At 38.8% G+C, this 22,802-nt stretch overlaps 2 protein-coding genes across 2 annotated transcripts; both read left to right on the top strand.

The window, feature by feature from the left end:
- The first annotated feature begins 4,219 nt into the window (after window positions 1–4,219).
- On the top strand, window positions 4,220–4,686 carry LOC128092792 (uncharacterized). The gene has a single exon (XM_052707477.1). The coding sequence runs from the start codon at window positions 4,461–4,463 to the stop codon at window positions 4,626–4,628; it is 168 nt and encodes a 55-aa protein (XP_052563437.1). The 5' UTR covers window positions 4,220–4,460; the 3' UTR covers window positions 4,629–4,686.
- A 230-nt stretch (window positions 4,687–4,916) lies between these two features.
- Window positions 4,917–20,836, top strand: LOC120425093 (lipoyltransferase 1, mitochondrial). Its single transcript, XM_039589486.2, has 4 exons — window positions 4,917–5,727; window positions 11,324–11,431; window positions 20,188–20,291; window positions 20,368–20,836. The coding sequence occupies exons 1-4, from the start codon at window positions 5,128–5,130 to the stop codon at window positions 20,780–20,782; spliced, it is 1,227 nt and encodes a 408-aa protein (XP_039445420.1). The 5' UTR covers window positions 4,917–5,127; the 3' UTR covers window positions 20,783–20,836.
- The last annotated feature ends 1,966 nt before the right edge of the window (window positions 20,837–22,802 follow it).

Below are 22,802 nucleotides of genomic sequence, written 5' to 3'. Positions count from 1 at the left end.
ATTCAAAATTTTTCAAAAATTTATAGATTTGGATGTTTTTGCATTTTTTTGTCTACTAAAAAATACTTAAACTTAGGATTTGAGTTCTGTATGCCGCCTGGATTATACCTAGTAATGGAAGGAAAATTGGGCCACTTTGAACCACTCTACTGGAGACTTCAATGGAAAACTAAAGATGAAAATGTCTTCTTTTGACATAGCACAGACAAAGTTCCATCCAAATAAAAAGAAAAATACAAAATTAAAAGTCTCACAAAATTATTGATGTTCTAGAGCATTAACCTACATTCTTGAAACATATTATTTACCTGTTTTTTTTTTTTTTTTTCATTGTAAACAGACAGGAAACATGATGATTACTTGTTAATTTTCCGATCAAGTCCGAAACATTTATCTTAGAATTGTTAAATTGTATATCATATAAAAATAATACTTTGTAGCCTTGCCGAGATAAGCCTTATGGAATTCTCAGCTGACGCAAGTAACATGACCTGCGCAACACTCGTAACAAGCACGTTCCCGACCTATTCGCGTACACGCCCAAGTTCTCCCGAGGTCATTTCTGTTTAACCCAATCAGGCTTCATGACATCCAGACATCCGTTGCGTGCGTGGCCCCAGATCATTCCAATTGCAAACAGTTTACAATGTTTGATGCCGATCACGTGTCTCCTCCGAACTCTGGGAGAATTGGATCGACGTAGACAAGTGGATCATTTTGTAAAAAGTAAATTACATTGATTGTCAAGCTTAATCAATAAACTAAGAATGAAATTGATTATTTGTCTCTTAATTTAAATTCAAATATATTCAAACTTCAACCAATTACTTTGCCTACAATGTATGTTACAATCATTCTACTATGTACTCCGATCGTACGTTCTTACGCGCAATCTTACTTCATTGTACATTATTGGGCTCACTCAAGCGAGTCCGGCAGGCAAATAATAATAGATTACTCTGGACGGAAGAGCAGCATCCAAACAGCATCTGTTTCCACGATGTGTTGCTGATAGGCCGCCATCATCACGTCTGATCTTTTGACCCCTTTCCCTGCGCAGTCGCGGACCCCTTTGAGTGTGCTCCCGTTTTTTGCCACGTCCACACTATCGGAGCTTGGCGTCACCGTTGTAGATTGCAATCAGCTGCCGCGGTCGCTTCTTCTTCTTCTCTTCCTCAATGGGTCACACAAGCGGCAAAATAGGACTGAAAAGTGCCCTTTTCAAACGAGTTCTATTCCGCAGTTGCAATGCAATTTCGAACAGTTGGCCACAGACAAATCGGTTGCTCTGAGTAAGAATTTAAAACTCCAATACGTTTAATGCCACCAACAAGATCCACTTGTCTATGACTCCGTCTATGCAATCAGGACCAATTGCTTGCTAAAGTGAGCCTGATTGAATAAAAGTTGCTTTTTATGCACACGGCAAGTGTGTGCAAATCTGACGACCGGTTGAATCCAGTTCTCTAGTTGCAGCTACTGACTGGTTGGTCTGTGCGTATTACAGGCTCGTAAGTGCATCACAGACGGACTTTTATTAGGAAAATATCTCACCCGAGTCGGATGATCGGTCAGATTGCTTGATAACCAGATGCACTTGAAGTAACAAAGTTTATGCAATTGTTCCTATATTTTGTCAAAATTGAAGAGTAGTAATTTTGATAAATATTTCATGTTTTCTGGTTTGATAAAATATCAAACTTTCAGTTCTTAGCAATTGCAATTATTATGCCCAAAATCTCATTTTCACTGCCCTTCTTTCTGTCGTGAAATTATCAGAACTAAGAATTGCCAGTATCTTCCCCCTCAACAGAGCGTAGCCACAAAAGCCACCACTAAACAAAATTTGACAACGCAGTTTCACGGTCGGTTTCCAATCCACCTCTCACGTTCTTTCGTTGCGGTGTTGTGAGAAAACAAGAGAATCTTCGGCGAGTGTGCGTGAACGTGGAAAATAGAAGGAGTGATAGAAAAAGAATGCTCATGTTGGCAATCACAAGATGAAAGAAGAGAACTCTCAAGCTATAGTGACGGTCACTATACCTTCTTAAATTTTGGTGCAGGAATCATAAAATGATAGTTTTTTCTATCACTCATTTACAACACTGCATGTTTTCGTTGCCTTTTCAATTTCCAGCAAAGATATTTTTTTCAAATTTTTTGAGTGTTGGATCCAAACCAATGTTTGTATTGATAGATTTTCAGTTAGTAAAAAAATCAATATCAAAGCTGCAAATGTTATTTGATCAAAATGATTTAAGTATAAATAAATTTGAGAACCCACTATACAATCAATCATTAAATTTTTAATTTGCTGAACAGAAATACATTTTTTCGTATTTTTTATATTCTTACTTCAAACATCAAATTCGAGTTCTGCGACCCAATTTTAGTCAAATTTTGAATTTTTTCAATGTTTCATCATCGCCATTTTGGCCGACATCTTGGATTTAAAAATTCTAAATTACTTTAGAGCTAAGCTCAACAACCAAAAATCCGAAGTTTCGATTTTAAGTAAAAGTAAATCTTTCCCAGTTCCTGAGGGGAACACTTTTGAAGAGTATCGGGGCCGGCATTTACAAAGCTGATTCAGTGGCAGTTTTTAACTCAACTAATGTCAACATGTTAAGGTTAATGTTAACATTCCATAGGTCGCCTTCCTAAAAGGTGTCGTTGATAAGGTCCAGCTTGTGACGATGCACTACCTTCCCTTTACTAAGCAATCGATTCCAGAAGAGAAACGATCACCAGTTGTGTTGGTCCGAGCCGGGATTTGAACCCCGATCTACCGCTTGCGAGGCGGCAGCGTTACCACTAGGCTACGTGACTCGGTCAAGTTTCGCTTATCCGAAGTGAAATTTTGCCAAGGCCTTCGGATAATCGAGTCCTGACTGTTTTTGAAAGAATATACATTTTTTTTTAAATATTGGAGATAAAATGAAAAAAAAACATGATTTTGCTATGCAAATATATGCTGATGTGAAATTTTCTATTCTTTTCAACGTAAAAGGGCTTAAAACAGACACTTTATCAAATAGTTTTAACAAATTAAAAAAAAAATGCTACGAATATCAATACAGTCCAGACTCGATTATCCGAAGCCTCGATTATCCGAAGTTTCGATTATCCGAAGGTTTGTATGGGACTTCGGATAATTGAATCACGAACAAAGAACATTTTTTCGTTTTTTTTTTCTTTCTTTTTCTTTTTTCTAACATCAAATTCGAGTTCTGCGATCCCATTTTAGTCAAATTTGAATAGTTGATTGCCCATTCAAAAACAAAATGCATTTTTTTTTTCAATATTTCGTCACCGCCATATTGGAATTTAAAAAATCTTAATCACTTTAGCGCAGCTTAGGGGTCATATACAAACAAAAAATGGTTTCCGTGATTCGATTATCCGAAGTTTTCATTACCGAAGTGATTTTTTTTCCGAGGCCTTCGGATAATCGAGTCTGGACTGTAACTGAACTGTGCATCCCAACTCGACCAAAATAAGAAATCATATTATTTCAAGTTAAATAAAAAAAATACACATTTGTCAAATTCTAGATTTTTGCAACGGATTCGAATCCATCAATTTAAATTTCTTTAAAATAGTGTTAAGTTTTAGGTTGCCGATGCATAAAACCAAACGACTAAATCGAACTGAAACAAAAACAAAAAGTTGTTTGTATCAACAAGAAAACGCTTATGTAAGAGAAAACTATTAAAAACTTCATTCTATTATAACTTAGATTATCAAACTAATACTTTCCTATCCCTTTACTATTCGCAGCTCTCCGGTGCACTTGCACTCGCTCTATGCAATCAACCACGCATAGCCTGCTGCTATGCTTGCTAGATCTACCGCGTGTGCATCACCAACTCCATTATCCGTGCGCGCGCGAAATGGACAATGAATGTGGCCAACTGGGTTTTTTAACGTTCGTTGCTATGCGGCCAACCTTAATGTGGTCCACTGAACCCATCATCATCGCCCATACGGTTGGTGGCAAGTAGCATCCAGAACATCCATACGCACAAGCAGCGCGACGACGCTCCACGTTCTCAGAGTGTGGACAGGGGGTCATCAGCTGATATCACTTCTTTGGGTTGGACGGGTGCGTCCGTTGCGTTGCCTGTATTGCCCGTTACGGCCCACCGCCACGTGTATTGGTGCGGGCGCACACCAACGATGCGTGGAATAAATATATAAACGAGCGACACGAACGGTCTCGGGTTCAGTTGCATTCAGAACGTTGTTCAGAGTGGTGATCAGTTTTGTGCGCGAGAGTTAGTCAGTCGTCGATGCCGTCGTGAACACCGACCTCGAGCCGAGTTTGATTAATTAGAAGCAATTGCTCCAATTCTACGCGAGTTGCCTGTGGTAGTGGTGCGTTGAAAGCCCCAGCGCGGACGAGAGGGGCCAGTTGGATTGTCAAGATATCTCCCGCCGCCGTCGTAATTCCCAAAGGAATGCCATTTAACTACAGTCGCGATTGCGTCGCGATCAGAAACCGCACCAATAGCCTGCACCAAACCTGGAAGTGGCTGCACCAGACCATTGAGCTGCACGAATATCTCATCTCCATGAGCCAAGCGGACACGGACGCCTGCTGCGAACTCCAGTGCGTTGCGATCTAAGAAGCCTTTGACCAAATCGACCCATCAATCAGCTAATCAATCAGCCTACCAGGATTAACATCTACTCTAGAGAAGTAAGGAAAAGGTTCAAAGATTGCCAACTTTCTTTGTACGTGCACCGTTCATCAAACATACCAAATAGCTGCAAAAGTGCCTCTCATGAACTAGTCAGGGAAAATTTCATCTCGTGAAAATCTGTGTGTGAAAAAGAAAAACTGTCAAAGAACACTGCCAACCTACGCGAGAGAGCGAGTGAATAAGTGTGATATAATTTTAGAAATCGTTTTAGTCTCTAACTAAACTGCAGCGCAAATACTGTGTAGTTTCAAATCGTTAGTTGCGCGATTTAAGGGTGAGCTCCGATTGCTGGAGATTCTAGTACGTTACGCAACTTGGTGATTCAGGACCGGAAAAAAAGTTAAGACGCAACCAAAAATAAAAACAGAAATCATATATAGGACAAAGAGATCAAAATAAAGAAGGCATAAAAACGTACAAGATGGCCGCCCTTGCCGTACACCGATGCAACACAGTCGCACGTGCCGTGGGCAAGTGGTATGTGTCCGCTCCGAACTCCACCACCACCAACACGCTGCTATCGCTGTCCGTACGCAGCATCACGACCACTGGCAAAGGCACCACCGGAGGCAGCAACAACAACAAACAGCTGTCCGCGGCCGACGTGAAGAAGATCCCCGACAGCGAGGTCAAAAAATCCGTCTTCATCTCCCAGTCCAACGATGTGTTCACGAACCTCGCCCTGGAGGACTGGATCTACCGCAACTTTGACTTTACCCATCACCACATCCTGATGCTGTGGATCAACAAGCCGACGGTGGTCGTGGGACGCCACCAGAACCCCTTCGCCGAGACGAACGTGTCCCAGCTGATGCGCAACGAGGTCGAGCTGGCGCGGCGCAACAGCGGCGGCGGAGCGGTCTTCCACGACCTGGGAAATCTGAACTGTACCTTCTTCGTGCCGCGGGCTCGCTACGATCGGAAGTACAACCTGAACCTGATTACGCGGGCGCTGTACCGCGAGTACGCCATCAACGCGGACATTTCCGACCGGGACGACATCACCGTGATGGGCAAGAAGGTAGGAACCGGTTTGTTTTTTTTTTTACTTTTGCGATTTGCTTCTTTGTTTTGCTATGCACGCAGCACATAGATAGGCGCAGTCACTAGTTTGAGGATGGAAATTTCCACTCTTGTTGAGAATGTCTGCAAGAATGGTTCTTGGTTGGAGCCGTTCGGGTTTATGCTTTGAGGATTGTGGAAAATTTCCATGGGGAATGCTTCAACTGGAACCAATACAAAAACATAATTTGGATGCAACCGATGCATAGGAAAATTTTCCACTGTTTAACAATACGATAGAAATAATGAAACATAAAAAGCACTTTTATTACTTTTTTGCTTAAAATTCAATTTATTTATTGTTTTATGGAAAAACAAATTACAAAAATACGGTCAAAACACGGTAAAAGTTGACCCTGAAAAAAAAAATTTCAAAATATTGGCATAGTTACATATGTTGTTTAAGTAAGACCGTTGGAATTTTTTTTTTTTTTCAAAATACTTCAAAATTTTAGTGGAAATTGAAGTCTAATCAACTAAAATATGCGTTGATCATCATATTTAGCATATTTGGGCTCATTAAAAAATATTTGGATTTTTTTGTAAAATTCCAATGTACATCGAAAAGTTTTTTTTTTCACGCGAAAATTCATGTATTCCCCTGTATTTAGAATCAAATCTTTTGATTTTTTTCAACTTTTCGATGTACAGTACCGTAATCTGGGGTGAATCGGGACTACAGTCTGAATAGGGACAGCAGTTTTTAGAGCACTTAAAGCTTTTAAATTTGGAAATGGATGTACACATTTTGTTGGTCTGAGTGTTGTGCTCCAACATGGTTAAAACTGCTGTCCCAATTCGCCCCATGTGTCCCGATTGACCCCAGTTTACGGTACTGCAAGAAGTTTAAATTTATTCGCTAAAATTTTTGTTTTCGTCATATCTTATATTTTTTGAAAACTAATGATTGCAAAACAACTAAACTATTTTAACATGCATTTTGTCCGATTTTCAGAGTCATTTCTCAGCTATTTTAAGAAAAAATAAGAAATGAACATACATAAACTCTACTTTAGAGCAGTTCTCTAGGATTTCGGTCATTCGATTTTTTTTGTATTTTTTAATCCGGCTGAAACTTTTATGGTGCCTTCGGTATGCCCAAAGAAGCCATTTTGCATCATTAGTTTGTCCATATAATTTTCCATACAAATATGGCAGCTGTCCATACAAAAATGATGTATGAAAATTCAAAAATCTGTATCTTTTGAAGGAATTTTTTGATCGATTTGGTGTCTTCGGCAAAGTTGTAGGTATGGATACGGACTACACTGGAAAAAAATGATACACGGTAAAAAAAATTTGGTGATTTTTTTATTTAACTTTTTATCACTAAAACTTGATTTGCAAAAAAACACTATTTTTATTTTTTTTTATTTTTTTATATGTTTTAAAGGACATAAAATGCCAACTTTTCAGAAATTTCCAAGTTGTGCAAAAAATCATTGACCGAGTTATAATTTTTTTAATCAATACTAATTTTTTCAAAAAATCGAAATTTTGGTCGCAAAAATTTTTCAACTTTATTTTTTGATGTAAAATTGAATTTGCAATCAAAAAGTACTTTAGTGAAATTTTGATAAAGTGCACCGTTTTCAAGTTATAGCCATTTTTATGTAACTTTTTTCAAAATAGTCGCAGTTTTTCATTTTTTTAAATTAGTGCACATGTTTGCCCACTTTTGAAAAAAATATTTTTGAAAAGCTGAGAAAATTCTCTACATTTTGCTTCTTCAGACTTTGTTGATACGACCCTTAGTTGCTGAGATATTGCAATGCAAAGGTTTAAAAACAGGAAAATTGATGTTTTCTAAGTCTCACCCAAACAGCCCAACATTTTTCAATGTCGATATCTCAGCAACTAATGGTCCGATTTTCAATGTTAAAATATGAAATATTTGTGAAATTTTCCGATCTTTTCGAAAACAATATTTTTAAAATTTTCAAATTAAGACTAACATTTCGAAAGGGCCAAACATTCATTATTATGCCCTTTTAAAATGTTAGCCTTGATTTGAAAATTTTGAAAATATTGTTTTCGAAAAGATCGGAAAATTTCACAAATGTTTCATATTTTAACATTGAAAATCGGACCATTAGTTGCTGAGATATCGACATTAGAAAATGGTGTGTTGTTTGGGTGAGACTTAGAAAACATCAATTTTCCTGTTTTTTAACCTTTACATTGCAATATCTCAGCAACTAAGGATCGTATCAACAAAGTCCGAAGAAGCAAAATATAGAGAATTTTCTCAGCTTTTCAAAAATATTTTTTTCAAAAGTGGGCAAACATGTGCACTAATTTAAAAAAATGAAAAACTGCGACTATTTCGAAAAAAGTTACTTAAAAATGGCTATAACTTGAAAACGGCGCACTTTATCAAAATTTCACTAAAGTACTTTTTGATTGCAAATTCAATTTTACATCGAAAAATAAAGTTGAAAAATTTTTGCGACCAAAATTTCGATTTTTTGAAAAAATCAGTATTGATTAAAAAATTCATAACTCGGTCAAAGATTTTTTGCACAACCTGAAAATTTCTGAAAAGTTGACATTTTATGTCCTCTAAATCATATCAAAAAATAAAAAAAAATTAAAAATAGTGTTTTTTTGCAAATCAAGTTTTAGTGATAAAAAGTTAAATAAAAAAATCACCAAATTTTTTTTACCGTGTATCATTTTTTTTTCAGTGTAGTCCGTATCTATACCTACAACTTTGCCGAAGACACCAAATCAATCAAAAAATTCCTTCAAAAGATACAGATTTTTGAATTTTCATACATCATTTTTGTATGGACAGCTGCCAAATTTGTATGGAAAATTATATGGACAAACTAATGATGCAAAATGGCTTCTTTGGGCATACCGAAGGCACCAAAAAAGTTTCAGTCGGATTAAAAAATACAAAAATTAAAATTGAAGAAAAAAGACCGATTTCGTAGAGAATTGCTCTTTAGGAAAATAATACTTATTTTTACGTGGAATAAATTCAAAAAGGAACGTTTAAATATGATAAATATGATAAATATGTAAAGTACTTGTCGATTGCAAATTTAGTTTGATTGAAAAATTCATTCGATGTTTTTTAGACTGCGTTTTACATATTTTAGAAAAACAATTTGTCCATGCTTCTCTGCGGACAAAAAAAATGCCTTGTATGTTCCACTAAAACATACGTCTATTTTATTTTACTTATTGTATCATTTAAAATTGAATATTTTGAGTTTTTCTTTTTTTTCTGAATTGTCTTGTCATCTTTTTAAAACTTAGCTGTAGACACCAAATTTATCAGGAAATCCAGATCAACGAATATTTACATACCTTTATATTATGGGCAGTTGTCACAATTGTATGGAGACTGGACAAACCAATGATTCAAAATGCCTTATTTCTAGACATAAAAAGCTTGAGGGTTTCCACCAATATCAAAAAATATAAAATAGTAGAGAATTGATTATTGCACTTGATCTTAATTTGTCAACGGACTTATCGTAATTTGTCGATGGTAAGTCGTAATTTGTCGATAGTAGATTAAGATCATTCGATCGTAATTTCTCGACCTACTATCGATAAAATAATAAAGACTGACGATCAAAAAATTCTCGATTTGGAACATTCAAAAAATAAAAAATAAACATTTTTAAATTAAAATTTATGAAATATTTTGTTTAACCCCTTCCCGCCCAGAGCGAAATCCAAATTTTTACGTTTTTCTACATTACTCGTAACTGGATCGACCAAAATAGATGAAATTTTATTGGTTAAAGTTAACATTCTATATAAACTAATGCACTAATGATTAAAAAAAATGCATGGTTCCAGAGATATTAAATTTTGAAGACAAAAAATTGGAGCCTAACATTTCAAAAGGGCACATAACTTTTGTAAACAATAGTGTATCCCTTTCACTCAAATAACAGTTTACATAAGGTGTGAAAGGGACACACTCTTGTTTACAAAAGTTATGTGCCCTTTTGAAATGGCAAGCACGAATTGTGGTGCTCTGGAGTAACCATGAGCGTTAGAGGGTTAAATTGGATTTTTCTTAATTTGTCTAGATTTTAAATTTTTTTAAGTTCTTTTGAATTTCTTAAATTTTTTTTGAAGTTTATGTCCCTCAACCCTGACCAAAGTCGAGGAGGGGAGCAAAAAAAGTATAACAATTGAAATTACGAGCCATGGCTTTAGCATTTCATTGAAAGCAATGTTTTAAAATACACCTGCTTAGTTGTTTTGCCATCACTAATTTCCAAAATATCAAAATACTGGCAATTTTTTTTTCAAAAAGAATCCAAAATATTTTAAAATAAGTCAAACAAGCTAACTATGATTACAATCAAACGAAAAATACAACAAAGATGAAGACCAATAAACCATACCACTTAGCATGTAAAAAATGTAATTATTATTAGAATGTTCAATAAAGACATATTTAAATTAAAAAAAAAAACATGGGATTTCATACGATAAAAAGCAATATGACCCAATATTAATCAAGCAAAGTCCAATCGATGGTACTACGTGCAATGAGTCACGTACACTTTCCAGGACGTCCTTTGTGGGGTTAGTTTTGCAGTTAAGTTGAGTGACTTAAGCCCAACCCAACTCCCCTCCTCATTCATCACGACGACGATTCATTTCCTTCGTTCCGTTTTCTTAACCGGTTCAAAGAGTCCAAAAAGCACAACAATGCTCGCGGCTATGTTGTCATGTTTCAATTCGCCGGCTTGCTGCGATCACGTGCAGGAAGCGTGTGATCGCAACCGGTTTTTGCGCGCGACGAATCCCTCACGTGCGCCCCCACTCAGGCTGGTGTTGGTGTGAAATGGGCGTGTTGCTTGGGTTGTATTGGAAGGCGGCCCCCGGCGCGGCACAGCCAGCTGTGTTGGCGGTTTGTGCGGTAATTGTTATCAGTTGAATCGTCGGTTGGTTTGCCGATTTCTTTGAAACTGGATTGAACTGGTTTGGCTTATTGAGGTTTTTTGTTCTGTAGCTTATTTTAAGTATTTTTTTTATAAATTTTAAATTAATTGCCATTCTAAATTTTTCAACTAAGAATTTAGTTCAATGGAGACTTTTGTTCATTTTTTATATCTTGAGCAGTAGGAATATTTAAATCAGCTGTGAAACCATCTTCTTCCATGCTAACCAAACCAGAAAAAAAAAAACACGCAAAATCCACACGAAACAAAAAAGCCGTTGACATTGGCGTAGGTCATTGGTCCACGCGTCGGTACCGTTGCGGCCGCGTGCTGCTGCCGTTGCAGGCCACACTTAAGCTTAGTTTAGCCTTAGCGACAAACAACTCAAATTGACACCCGTCAGTTATCAGGGCAGAGCTGAGCTGAGACGAGACGAGTCGCGCGTCGCTTTCAGGGATGTGGGCCAACAGCTGCTGCTGCTCTGATGGACATTGACGAGAATCGACGCCAATGCGTTTTTTTCCCCCGGAAAAAAGGTTTCTAGGTTCGAGGACAGTTTTTTCTTTGTTTTTTTTGTGCATTACATTTTTCGAACGTCAACTTATTCTAGAACTTTTTTTCTCATTTTTCTTACAGATTTCTGGTACTGCGGCGAAACTGGGTCAGCCGAATGCCTACCATCACTGCACTCTGCTGGTCAACTCGAACAAATTGCACCTGGGGGAGTCACTGGCCAAGGATGAAGTAAGTACTAGTTGTTAGCTTCATTAGAACAACCATGCGTCTCCACTTTAATTCCTTTATGCAATGTGGACGCATGGTTCTCAAATAAAATCGATTCAAATTGTTTTATTCAAAATTCATTCAAAATTCAATTACCTTATCGTTCATTCATCCATCCTTCAATGCTATCAGTTTATAAATTATGCCAAATTATACAGATAGTCAAAATCGAACCACCCAAGATTAGATAAAGAACCCCAATTCTCCTGCCGTGAGTGGGGGGTTCATCATCACGAACAAAGAGCATGATTCGTTTGGACTCTGTCCGCCAAAGAAGAAAAAAGCGTTCCTCCAAAAATAAGTCCAACAAACCGGCGAGTTGTGTTGTTGTGTATCGGTGATGAGCGCGTCCAAACGAAAGCGAAAATCTGTACACACACAGAAATTTCGCAAAAAACTGGTTCGAGCAAACCCCCACCCAACTGATAACGCAGAACGTTCCCGGCGTCGTTCGACGACATTGATGAGTGGAAAATTTTGCACTCCCCGCTTGGGCTTCGAGTGTGGCCCAGTTTCAACCAGAAATGCGCTCTATTCGAACAACACTCCTTTTATCAGAACCAATACACAAAAAAAAAAACACTGGGAATTTGCGAGTTTATTTTTAAAGCTGATTGGGGGAGCATCAAGCAAAACATTGTGTGCCGATTGACGAAACCGGTTGGAACCGGCCTCGGGAGAGAGAAGGCGGTGCCGGTCCAGCTGAGCTGGGTTTGGGATTGGCGAGTGTGGGGAGCGCTTAAATTGAGACGTAGTAAAATTGATGCTGTGTTGAAAAAGCAGGGGGTCCAAAGTGCGGAGCGTACAAGATTGAAGATCACTCATGTACATACTCTCAAATATCACAACTCGACATATTGGAAGTTGATGTCAGTAAATGCTTTAGATTTGGGCTCCCTGAACACGCTCTGATCGACAAAATTGAATTTTAGTGAATTCCTTGCCAATAAATAAAATTATAAATTAAGCAACCATGCGCATCCCCTCATTTTTGCTACCCCCACAGATAAACGTGTTTGCGCATGGTTTCTTTAGATCAGGCATGCCCAACCTTTTTGGCTCAATTTTCACATTTTTGATCGTCAAAATAACAATTGCCCATTTTTTCATGGTGCTTTTTTGGCCAACGGAATTTCACAAAAATTCAAAATATTTTTAATCGGTCCCAAAAATGCTGAGTATGATTTTAAACGCAGGAAAATAAGTGACTAGAAAATTTGAAAAACATCAAAAAGGCAAAAGATAATGATTGAAGAAGGTTGAAGAATAGGTCTTACACCATCAAAAATCAAAACTAAACAAGATAAATGCTTGGAAATGACTTACAAAACAAGTAAAACATAAAGCCAAAAAAAAATTAAAAATTCAGAAATTAGATATTTCAATACAGTCCAGACTCAATTATCTTAAGTTCGATTATCCGAAGGTTTGTGTGGGACTTCGGATAATTGAATCAAGAACATTTTTTTTTTGTTTTAAATATCAAATTGGAGTTCTACGACCCCATTTTAGTCAACATAACTTTGAATAGTTGATTGCTTATTAAATAATAAAATGCATAATTTCAATATTTCGTCACCGCCATTTTGGCCGCCATCTTGGATTTAAAACTTTTAGTTCACTTTAGCGTAGCTTAGGGGTCATACTTAAGCTCGAGAATCAAAAATTAGACAACGAAAAAAAATTTTTTTTTTCGTTGTTCGATTATCCGAAGTGAAATTTTTCCGAGGCCTTCGGATAATCGAGTCTGGACTGTACTTTTATTTCCTAGATTTTCTTTCTAGTTCGATGAATCCATTCCTCGATGATCCCTTGAAGTTTATTTTCTCCAGAAAACCATGAACTTTATCAATGTTGTCTGTTTTTCATGGCCTTCGTAGATAGTTTTTTTGACGTCTTCGTCGGTTTTTCTTTGTAAAGGAGATCTTTGAGTTTGACAATCGTTTGTTTATGTTTGCTGGACGTTGCAATGGGCGTTACGCTTTGTATTCAGTCGTTTTCTCAAACACCTCACAATATTTTTGCAGTCTTTTTGAAGCATTTTGTTTGTCTCAATGAGCTTCAAAAACATTGCAAAAATATTATGTCGTTTTAGAGTAATCAAAGAAACAAAATGCGTAACGCCTGCGCACTATGCGAGGTTTAACTGTATTTTTAAGGGGTTACATACATGTAAATCGGCAAAAATGTTAGAGGTTGGTTTGAGCCCAAACTTAAACTTTTTTTAAATCTGTTTTCAGGACATTAAAATAGACATTTTCTACCATTAACAAAATAAATTTGAAGACATCTGGTTGTATCATTGCCGAGATACAGCTATACGAAGTAAAAAAAACGGGTGCCACGATATCTCAACACTGCCTAGATCAAATCGGCTCAAAATTTTGGTAAATACTCGTTAAACCGGTTCCGTGTGTATGAAGAAGGCCGATTTTCAAAAAGTTTATTTCCAGAGTTTTTTTTTTTTTTTTAAAGGACCAATAAACTATTGTCTTTCATATGCTTATAGGACCTAATAAAAAAAAACCTCTAGATTTTTAAAATAGATAAAAATATTTTTCTGATGTTCATATAAAAAAGGTCAGTTTTTGATTTTTGAAATTTTTCAAAAAACGAAATTTTAAAATCGGACTTCGTCATGCACACGGGGTATGTCTTGCGAGTCTTCACCCCAAATTTCAGCCAATTTGGTCTATCCCATCTCGAGATATCGTGGCACCCGTAAATCAACTCGGTGTTCAGAGAAAATCGCTCGCAAAGTTTGACAGTTCGCTTTGCGCACGGCAAAATTTTCAGCTTCAATCGTCTATAACTTACTTTAATCATAAAATATCTTCATGAAACTTTCAGGATTGATTGAAAATGATCTTTTAAGTGGATTTAATATATTTTCTGTAATATGAAATTTTGTGATTTTCTACATGTATGTAACCCCTTAAGCGAGTCTTCATTTTGCATCGTTTTGTAAACTGATGCTTCTTTTCCTCGATATTGACCAGAGAGTTGACTGTATTAAAATCGGCACATTACAAGCTTTTTGGGTTACTGTCATCTGGGGTGAATCGGGACTTCAGTTTGAAGCAGGTTTAGACACATAAAAGTTTGAAATTTGGAAATCGATACACTATTTTTGTTAATCTGTGTCTGTTCTATCCGAACCCAATCGAAAATATCGAAATATTGTGCAGTAACAAGTGTCCCATGTGTCCCGATTCGCCCCAGCTGACAGTACCAAAGCTGTGATATTTTTTTCGATCTTGTGATTTTTGTTCCATTGAATTCAAGTCCGAGTCCAAATTTGCTTAATCGTAACAATTTTGAGCAGTTTTTCGATTATTTCGGTTTCGGTTGAACTTTTCAGCACATGTTTCGAAAAGTAATACTTTTCAACATTTTTTAATTTGAACGGTTTATTGACAAAATACATGAACATTTGACTTATAATTCCTTCAAAGGGTGATTTTTTTGGAAGTGCAAAAAATATTGTATGAAACTCGTTGCAAAACTAGATTTTTACAAAACTTTCACGTCTTTTACCGATCTGTAGGCACAACATTCAAAATTTGTCAAAATATCAAAAAGTCTTGTTTTGATTGAAAATGCATAAAAATAAGTGTTATTCCTTTCCTCTAACTATCCCCCAATTTTTTTTTTTTTTTTTGAATTAAATATACTTTATTGAATCTTTCTTATAATAATTACATTTGGTTTACATAATAAGTGGTCAGCTGTGGCTCTTCAGCTTTAATTTGCTTTTCGTGATTTAAACACTGTTCATTTTCATAACTTTAAAAATATATGATTTATCATTTTTGTAACACTAGGTACAATGAGGAAAAAAAAAATGTTAAGAAAACATAACCTAACCTAAAACTAACTTAAACTTACAATAAACTAAACCAATCCTTGAATCAAGGGGTATTCAGAAATAGAACATTTTTCCCTGAATTTCAAACATTTTTCTTGAATCTTCTGATCCAACATTTTTACTTCTGCTAATTCATGAACCTCACTTGATCTTGTCCAGCCAGGAACATTCAAAACCATTTTGAGTACCTTGTTTTGGACACGCTGGAGCTTCAATTTATGAGTTCTAGCGCAACACTCCCAAACAGGTACTGCATACTCAATAACGGGGTAAATTATTTGTTTGTAAACTGCTAGCTTATTTTTCAAAGAAAGCTTTGATTTTCTGTTAATTAAAGGGTACAAGCACCTGATGAGAATGCTGCACTTGTTCAATATTTTGTCTACATGCTGCCGAAACAAAAGTTTCGAGTCAAGTATGAGACCTAAGTAGACAACTTCCTTTGACCAGGGTATCGAAACATCATTCATTTTTATCAAAACATCATCCTTTGGGACAAATCTGGCCGATTTGGAAAGAGGAAAAATGATGGTTTGAGTTTTTGCTGCATTTATACGAATTTTCCAGTCGCCAAAGTATTCGGAAAGAACGTCAAGACCCTTCTGAAGACGGCCAACTAAATATCTGGTTATTTTACCCTTATAAATAACGGCAGTGTCATCAGCAAAAAGTGACAACACACCATTACCAGGAAGAGTAGGCAAATCAGATGTAAAAATATTGTACAGAAGTGGGCCAAGAATACTTCCTTGGGGAACCCCAGCATCAATGTTGAATAATCCAGAAGCAATCCCATTCAGAAAAACCCTGAACGATCTCTCCGAAAGATAGTGCTGGATAATTTTGATAAGATACATTGGAAAACCGTACAAATACAGTTTATGTATCAAACCATCATGCCAAACATTGTCAAAAGCCTTCTCAACATCCAACAAAGCCATAGCAGTTGATTTAGACTCAAGCTTGTTCTGCTTGATGATTTTGGTTACTCTCGTAAGCTGATGAGCAGTATTATGTCCCTTACGGAAGCCAAACTGCTCATTCAAAATTATATTATTATCGTTGGTAAAATCCAAAAGCCTTGAATAGATGACCTTCTCAAAGAGTTTGGACAGACTACTCAAAAGACTAATGGGACGATAACTTGTTGGCGATGTTGGATCTTTTTGAGGCTTCAAAATTGGTATGACTTTGCCCAGTTTCCAATTGGTGGGGAAGTAACCAAGTTGCAAACATTTATTGAAAATATTGGCTAGATGTTGAAAGAACTGATCACTCTGTTTTTTCAACACTAGATTAAAAATGTTATCAAAGCCAGGAGCTTTCATATTTTTCATTTGTTTTACTGCAACTTTGACTTCCTCACCAGAAACATGGGAATCTGCAGGAAATTCAAAGGTAGAGTTATTAATTGTTGAAATACTATTGGCAACTGATGTTTCTTTACGGCTGGTCATGGAAGCGCCAAGATTATGAGAACTAACAAAATGAAGCCCAAGTGCATTTGCCTTTTCCTCGGATGTAATCAAGGGAGAATCCTCAACAATAAGAGGAGGAATAGGCTTTGGTTTGTTTTTAAGAACTTTAGAAAGTTTCCAAAATGGTTTTGAATAATTCCCAAGCTGGCTTACATGTTTTGAAAATTCTTGATTTCTGATATTGTCAAGTCGGTCTTGTATGATTTTGTTCAAATTGTTCACTGAAATCTTTTTGTCATAGTCCCCAGTCCGTTGATATTGTCTCCTATAAACATTCCTTAGTCTTATCAAGTGTTTAGTATCTACGTCAATATCAGTTACCTTAAAATTAACAGGAACCTCCCGAACGTTGGCAGCCTCTGCTTGGTTGATAGCCTGCTGGATCACCTCCAGCGAACGATCAATATCGGCAGAAGTTTCCGGGTGTTGATCATAGTCGATGTTGCTGTCGACCACTTGCTGAAACTGCTGCCAGTTAACGTAGTGGTAATCTTTCCGGGTTGGTTGCCGCTGCGGAGTAACGGATGCTCCAACCTCCACAACCACCGGATAGTGATCAGAACTCAACTCTTCAAACACCTCAGGATGAGCCACGTTCTCAGCCATATTGGTAATGAAGAAGTCGATTATTGAGTGATTCCCAGACCGAGCCACCCTCGTTGGACGATCTGGACTCACAACGTTGTAGTATCCGTTTTGCAGATCGTTGTGCAGAATCACTCCGTTCCGATTCCTCCTGCTGTTGCCCCAAACTTCATGCTTCGCGTTGAGGTCACCAGCGATGATGTACTTTGCGCACCGCCGTGTCAGCTTCTGGATATCGCTCTTCAGTTTTGCTGCTGAACCATCTCTGGAATTCACCTGACGTGGGCAGTATGCAGCAATGAAGAGTACTGGGCCAACCGAAGTGGAAATTTCCACCCCAACGGCCTCGATGATGTCCAGCTTGAAGTGTGGCAGCCGGCGTGGCTTGAGATCACGATGAACAGCGACAAGCACACCTCCTCCTCCAGAGGTGGTCCTGTCGAGCTGCGTCGCGATCTTGTAGTTTTGCAGATAAACTTTTTCACCGGGCTTCAGATGAGTTTCCGTGATGGCAGCTACGTCGATCTCCTTCTCGCGAAGAAAATCCACCAGCTCTAAGTTCTTCCTCCTAATGGAGCAAGCGTTCCAATTCAGCAGCTTGAGGGACCTACGATCCATACTGGATGACGAACGAGGTCAGCACTTCAATCTGCTGGGTCTTGGTTTTGCATCCACGCAGTGCAGCGGACATCTGTTGGAAAATATTGAGGAGTTCGGTTGAGGTGTAAAGATCATTACCATTTTCCTCAACTGCTGGTTCTTGGGTTGGTCTTGGCTCCTGGCTGAAGCCCGGTGGTGACGGTCTCGGCTCCTGGCTGAAGCCCGGCCGCGGTTGATTCATCTCAGCTCTCTTCCTGGGATCCAACGGCAACGGTGCCAAGTTCGGGACCTGGCGTCGCGGTTGAAGAGGTGGAAAGTTTTGCTCCACCAGGGCTGGAGGAGTTCTACGACGCTGAGGCTGATTCTTCGTCGATGCTTGCTGCCGAATTTTCACGAACTCAGCTCTCTTGGGGCACTTTCGGTCGGTTGACGAGTGCTCACCGTTGCAGTTGAGGCACTTAACCAGCGAATCTTGGATGCACTGGGATGTGATGTGCGCATCGGTACCACATTTGGCGCAACGACGCTTTAGGTGGCAGTTCTTACCTCCGTGCCCGAAACCCAGGCAGTTGAAGCATTGTGTGACGTCACGGTGCACTGGTCGGTATCGCTCCCACGACACGATAATGTTGAAAACCGCTCGGATTGCCTTCAGCTCAGGAAGCGTCGTCGATCCCTTAGCCAAATGCAGCAGGTAGAGCTGGTCACGGTACTTGATGTCTTTGTTGCGTCGGCTCATTTTGTGCACGGCCAACACATCCAGTTTCAAAACTTTTAGCTCGGCAGCTAATTCCTCCACTGGCATGTCGTACAGACCTCTGACGACGATTTTGTACGGCTTATCCATGGCGACATCATGGGTAAAGTACTCCGCCTCGTTTTCGGTCAAGTATTCCTTGACCAGTTGATAGTGCTGCCTGGATTGCACCAGCACCTTAAATCCGTCCTGACACAGACGAATGTTGCCTTGGACTTTCCCAGACTTGATGAGTTCAACCAGCCCCGCTCGAAAGTCGATCGTTGCTGCTGATTGCCGCACATAAAAAGGAGGCAGTTTCTCCTTTCGCTGTTTCACTTCATTCTCCTTTGCTTCCGCTACCTGGTCCTCGTCAGGCAGTCCAGCGAACTTGTTGTTCTTCAAAAGCTGCTCCTCGTGCGACGAAGAGTTCCCCTCCTCCTCATCCATCGGTACAGTACCGTCGCTCTTTTTCGTCTTTTTGCTGTTCGATGTCACTTCCAAAAGCACCTTCCTCTTGGAAATCCCCGGTTTTTGGCCATCAGTTGAGGCCTCAACCTTCCTTTTGGAAATTCCCACTTTTTTGCCTGCTTGAGCCGCAGGTAGGGCGATATTGCCGGCGTTTTGCGCCGGGACGCGACGAGTCATGTTGAATCAGACAACCTTCTCCAACGAATGCTCGGATAACAATCAACTATCCCCCATCGATTAGCTATCTCGAAGGTTAATTTTTACCTTTTTTCCTTCCCCTGGTCAACTTGCTCTCGAGTGTACCAGTAAACCCTAACACCGTTTGAATCAGCTGTTGAAAAGTACCCCGTATGTCAGCTTAGGTTAATTACTGCACTGATTTTTTTGCCAAAACAATCCAATAAATGAAATGAAAAAAGTGTAATACAATCATTTTTGAATACAGTCCAGAATCGATTATCCGAAGGATTTGGCAAAATTTCACTTCGAATAATCAAACTTCGCATAATCGAAGTTATCCTGTCCAATTAATCGAAAGCATGATTGAAAATGCTCTGTCAAACTCCCTTAACACTCTTTTTCTGGTTGAACCAGGCCTACTGCGTAACTTTAAACGCAAAGATGATTCGCTGAAATGGATTTCTTCAATTGGAAATCAAACAGAATTTGATTGAGTTTGAGCAAGAATGATAAAACACGTCGCTTTTTTAAAATTAAACTGTTGCCATATGTTGGCCAAGTTTTTTTTCTGCAGCACTAATAACACGTCACTGAATTATTTAATTTAATTGGAGAGAAATAAAACGTGATGATATTTGTTTTGAGTTTAAATTTTTCAACCTCTGTAATATTTTTGTTTTTGCAACATTTCTAAACTCTCTCTCTGTAAACGAATCTGACTTTGCCGCACTTTTTCTTCAATTGAGATTAAACAAAAATCAAAACGCGCTAATTTAATTCCCTCTCCTTTTGTTTCCAGGCCGAAATCATCAGCAAGGCCACCGCTTCGGTGCCATCGCCGATTAAAAACCTGTCCGACGTGAACCGCGCCGTCAACATCCAGCAGCTCTTATCAGCCATTGGGTAGGTTTTGTCTAGCTGTGGTGTTCCTATCTCGCCGCCGATTTTTAACGGGCGTGTTTGTTTGCTTCCACTATAGATACGAGTTCCTGCGGACGCCGGCCACCCAGCTGACCGACGGCGGACGTGACCTGCTGATGAAGCAGCTCGGCTTCCAGCTGATCAACCCCACCGAGAAGTGGTTCCCGGGGCTGAACGAGCTGCGCGAGAACTTTGCCTCGTGGGACTGGCGGTTCGGCAAGACGCCCAAATTTTCCGTGCAGAAGAGCATCCAGCTCAAGGGGCAGGACGTTCAGCAACCTGACCTGAAGATCCGGGTCGACGTGGAGAAGGGTCTGATGCAGGAGATTAGCTTGATCGTGCCGGGGCAGGAGCCGATTCCGGTCGTTTCAAACATGGTCGGCCAGCCGTACCTGGAGGACTGCTTCAACGGGATCCTGGAGGCGATGAAGGGCGCCAGCACGGAGAACATGAAGCACGCGATGGGCTTATGAGGGCTGGGCACCACGCGGAACAACAACACCAACGGCGAGGAGTAGCGAGAAGGACGAGGAGGAAAAAACAAGTGCAATGATTCATCCAAATTCCAGCAGACTGTCGCGGGCCGACTGGTGGGGTGGCCTTCGCCGGGTTCACGCGCCCGACCGCCGTCTTCATTTGCAAGTTAGATGCGTGTGAAGGCGCGATCGCTTTTGCCATTTTTTTTCTTGTTCTGTTTTTACTTTATTTTGTTTAGGTAGCGTAAGGAAATTTCCCGAAAGGTGCGTAACGGCCTTTCTTGTAGCTTTTGTGCTGAGAATTCACCACTGTCGAAACTAATATCGAAAACAAGCACTTTCGAAACGATTTCCCACATTTGTTTTTAGTTATTTTTGTTCGTTTTTGCAACAAAAGACTGACGCCCAAAATTTTGTATGTAATAATTTCGCCAACTCAAACATTTCGGTCTAAAACTCAAAAAACACACAAACCTCTCCCTCCTTAGAACGAAACGGAAAACGTACTAGGGGAAATCTACCCTTTCCAATCAAAAACCTATCTTCGTCATATGGAGAGTTTGATGCTCGATTAAAGCTCTAAAAATACTATTTGGGCTATAAACTTACCAGCAACAGTACCGCCTCGAGTAAGCACGCAAATGTATGCCACTTACTGGCCAAAAAGATCACATTTAATGCACTTTTGATCATAATTTGTATTTTGCGAGACCACTTCTCATCATTTTGTTGGCACACACAGTGACACACACGAGAATCCCTCAAACGCTTAATGAATATCGCCAAAATTAACTTTTCACTTTCGCTTACTTTTTCACGGCGCTTAAGATATGAAATTGCTTCCAACTACCGGCAACATGTTCTTTTGATCATTAGTAAGGCACTCACTTCAAGAATAATCCCGAAAAATGTAATAAATTAGCAAGCGCCATCAAAAAAACAAACGCGCCAAGTCGTTTGACGTTTGACTTTTGACGACCCATTCAAATCGAAGGCTGAAGAAAACCGATCGAGAGACGAAGGCAAAAAAGAACAAAGGCTGGCCGTCAACACCACCAGCAGCACAGCCAGCGATGCCAGGAAACTTTCCCTATAAATGCCACTTTTCGTGAGTGTTCGTTTGAACTGTCAGCGCAAATGGCAACACTCGACAGAGTGTTGGAAGAAAAAAGAACTAAGCCGATATTAGAAAAATGGGCGTGGCCCAATGCATTCGCCTCGATTAGAATACCCTTGGGATTTTTTTTTTGTTAAATGCTTGGTAAAGAAATAGAATAACTTTTAGTGAAAGTGAAAATAAACAGAAATGTTCACAAAAACTTGCTCTACTCGTTGGTGTACTTGGTTTTAGTAAAATTCAAGGGAGACTCTAGATTATCCAGCATCATTCAAACACGACCGCTTATTAGGATTAAAATGGGTAGATTTCCCCTACTTGTTGACTAACTAAAAAGCTAAAACCATCACCAAAATCATGCTAAAAGTAGTTTAAAAAATTGTGATACTTTCGAGAGCACACACCGATTTTAACCCCAAGACAGTTCGTATCGAAGAAAGTTGGGAATTGCGAACTTTATTCTTTCGGTTTCAATTTAATTTAGTTCATTTTTGCTGTAATCAAGCAGGTAGCGAAACCATGGGATGTGTATTTCGTTCAAATTATGGTTTAATCTTTTGCGTTTTCTCTTGTTTTAGTGAGTAGACGACTCTTTTTAGCTTGTAATAACTATTAAAAATCTACGATTGTTTGTTTAAACTTTCTCTTCTTTTTCATTATTTCAATCAAGCTGAAAGAAGCAGATTAATCAAGAATACAAATCATATCATTTATTTTTAGGACGGGTTTTTGTTTGAAACGCATCTTTCCCCCCGCTTGAGCTTGAGTTTACAACACCACACACAGATAATTTTGACAAAAAAACAAATCCCACAACAAAAACAGTGTAGCAACTGTAGCACTTTGAGTGAGAGAGTTTTGGAATTTCACCTTACTAACGTACTTTAGTTTGTTAAGCAA

Source organism: Culex pipiens, chromosome 2, assembly GCF_016801865.2.
Source record: "Culex pipiens pallens isolate TS chromosome 2, TS_CPP_V2, whole genome shotgun sequence".
NCBI lineage: Eukaryota > Metazoa > Arthropoda > Insecta > Diptera > Culicidae > Culex > Culex pipiens.
The sequence above is the reverse complement of the archived record's forward strand: the minus strand, read 5'-3'. Positions and strand labels throughout refer to the sequence as shown.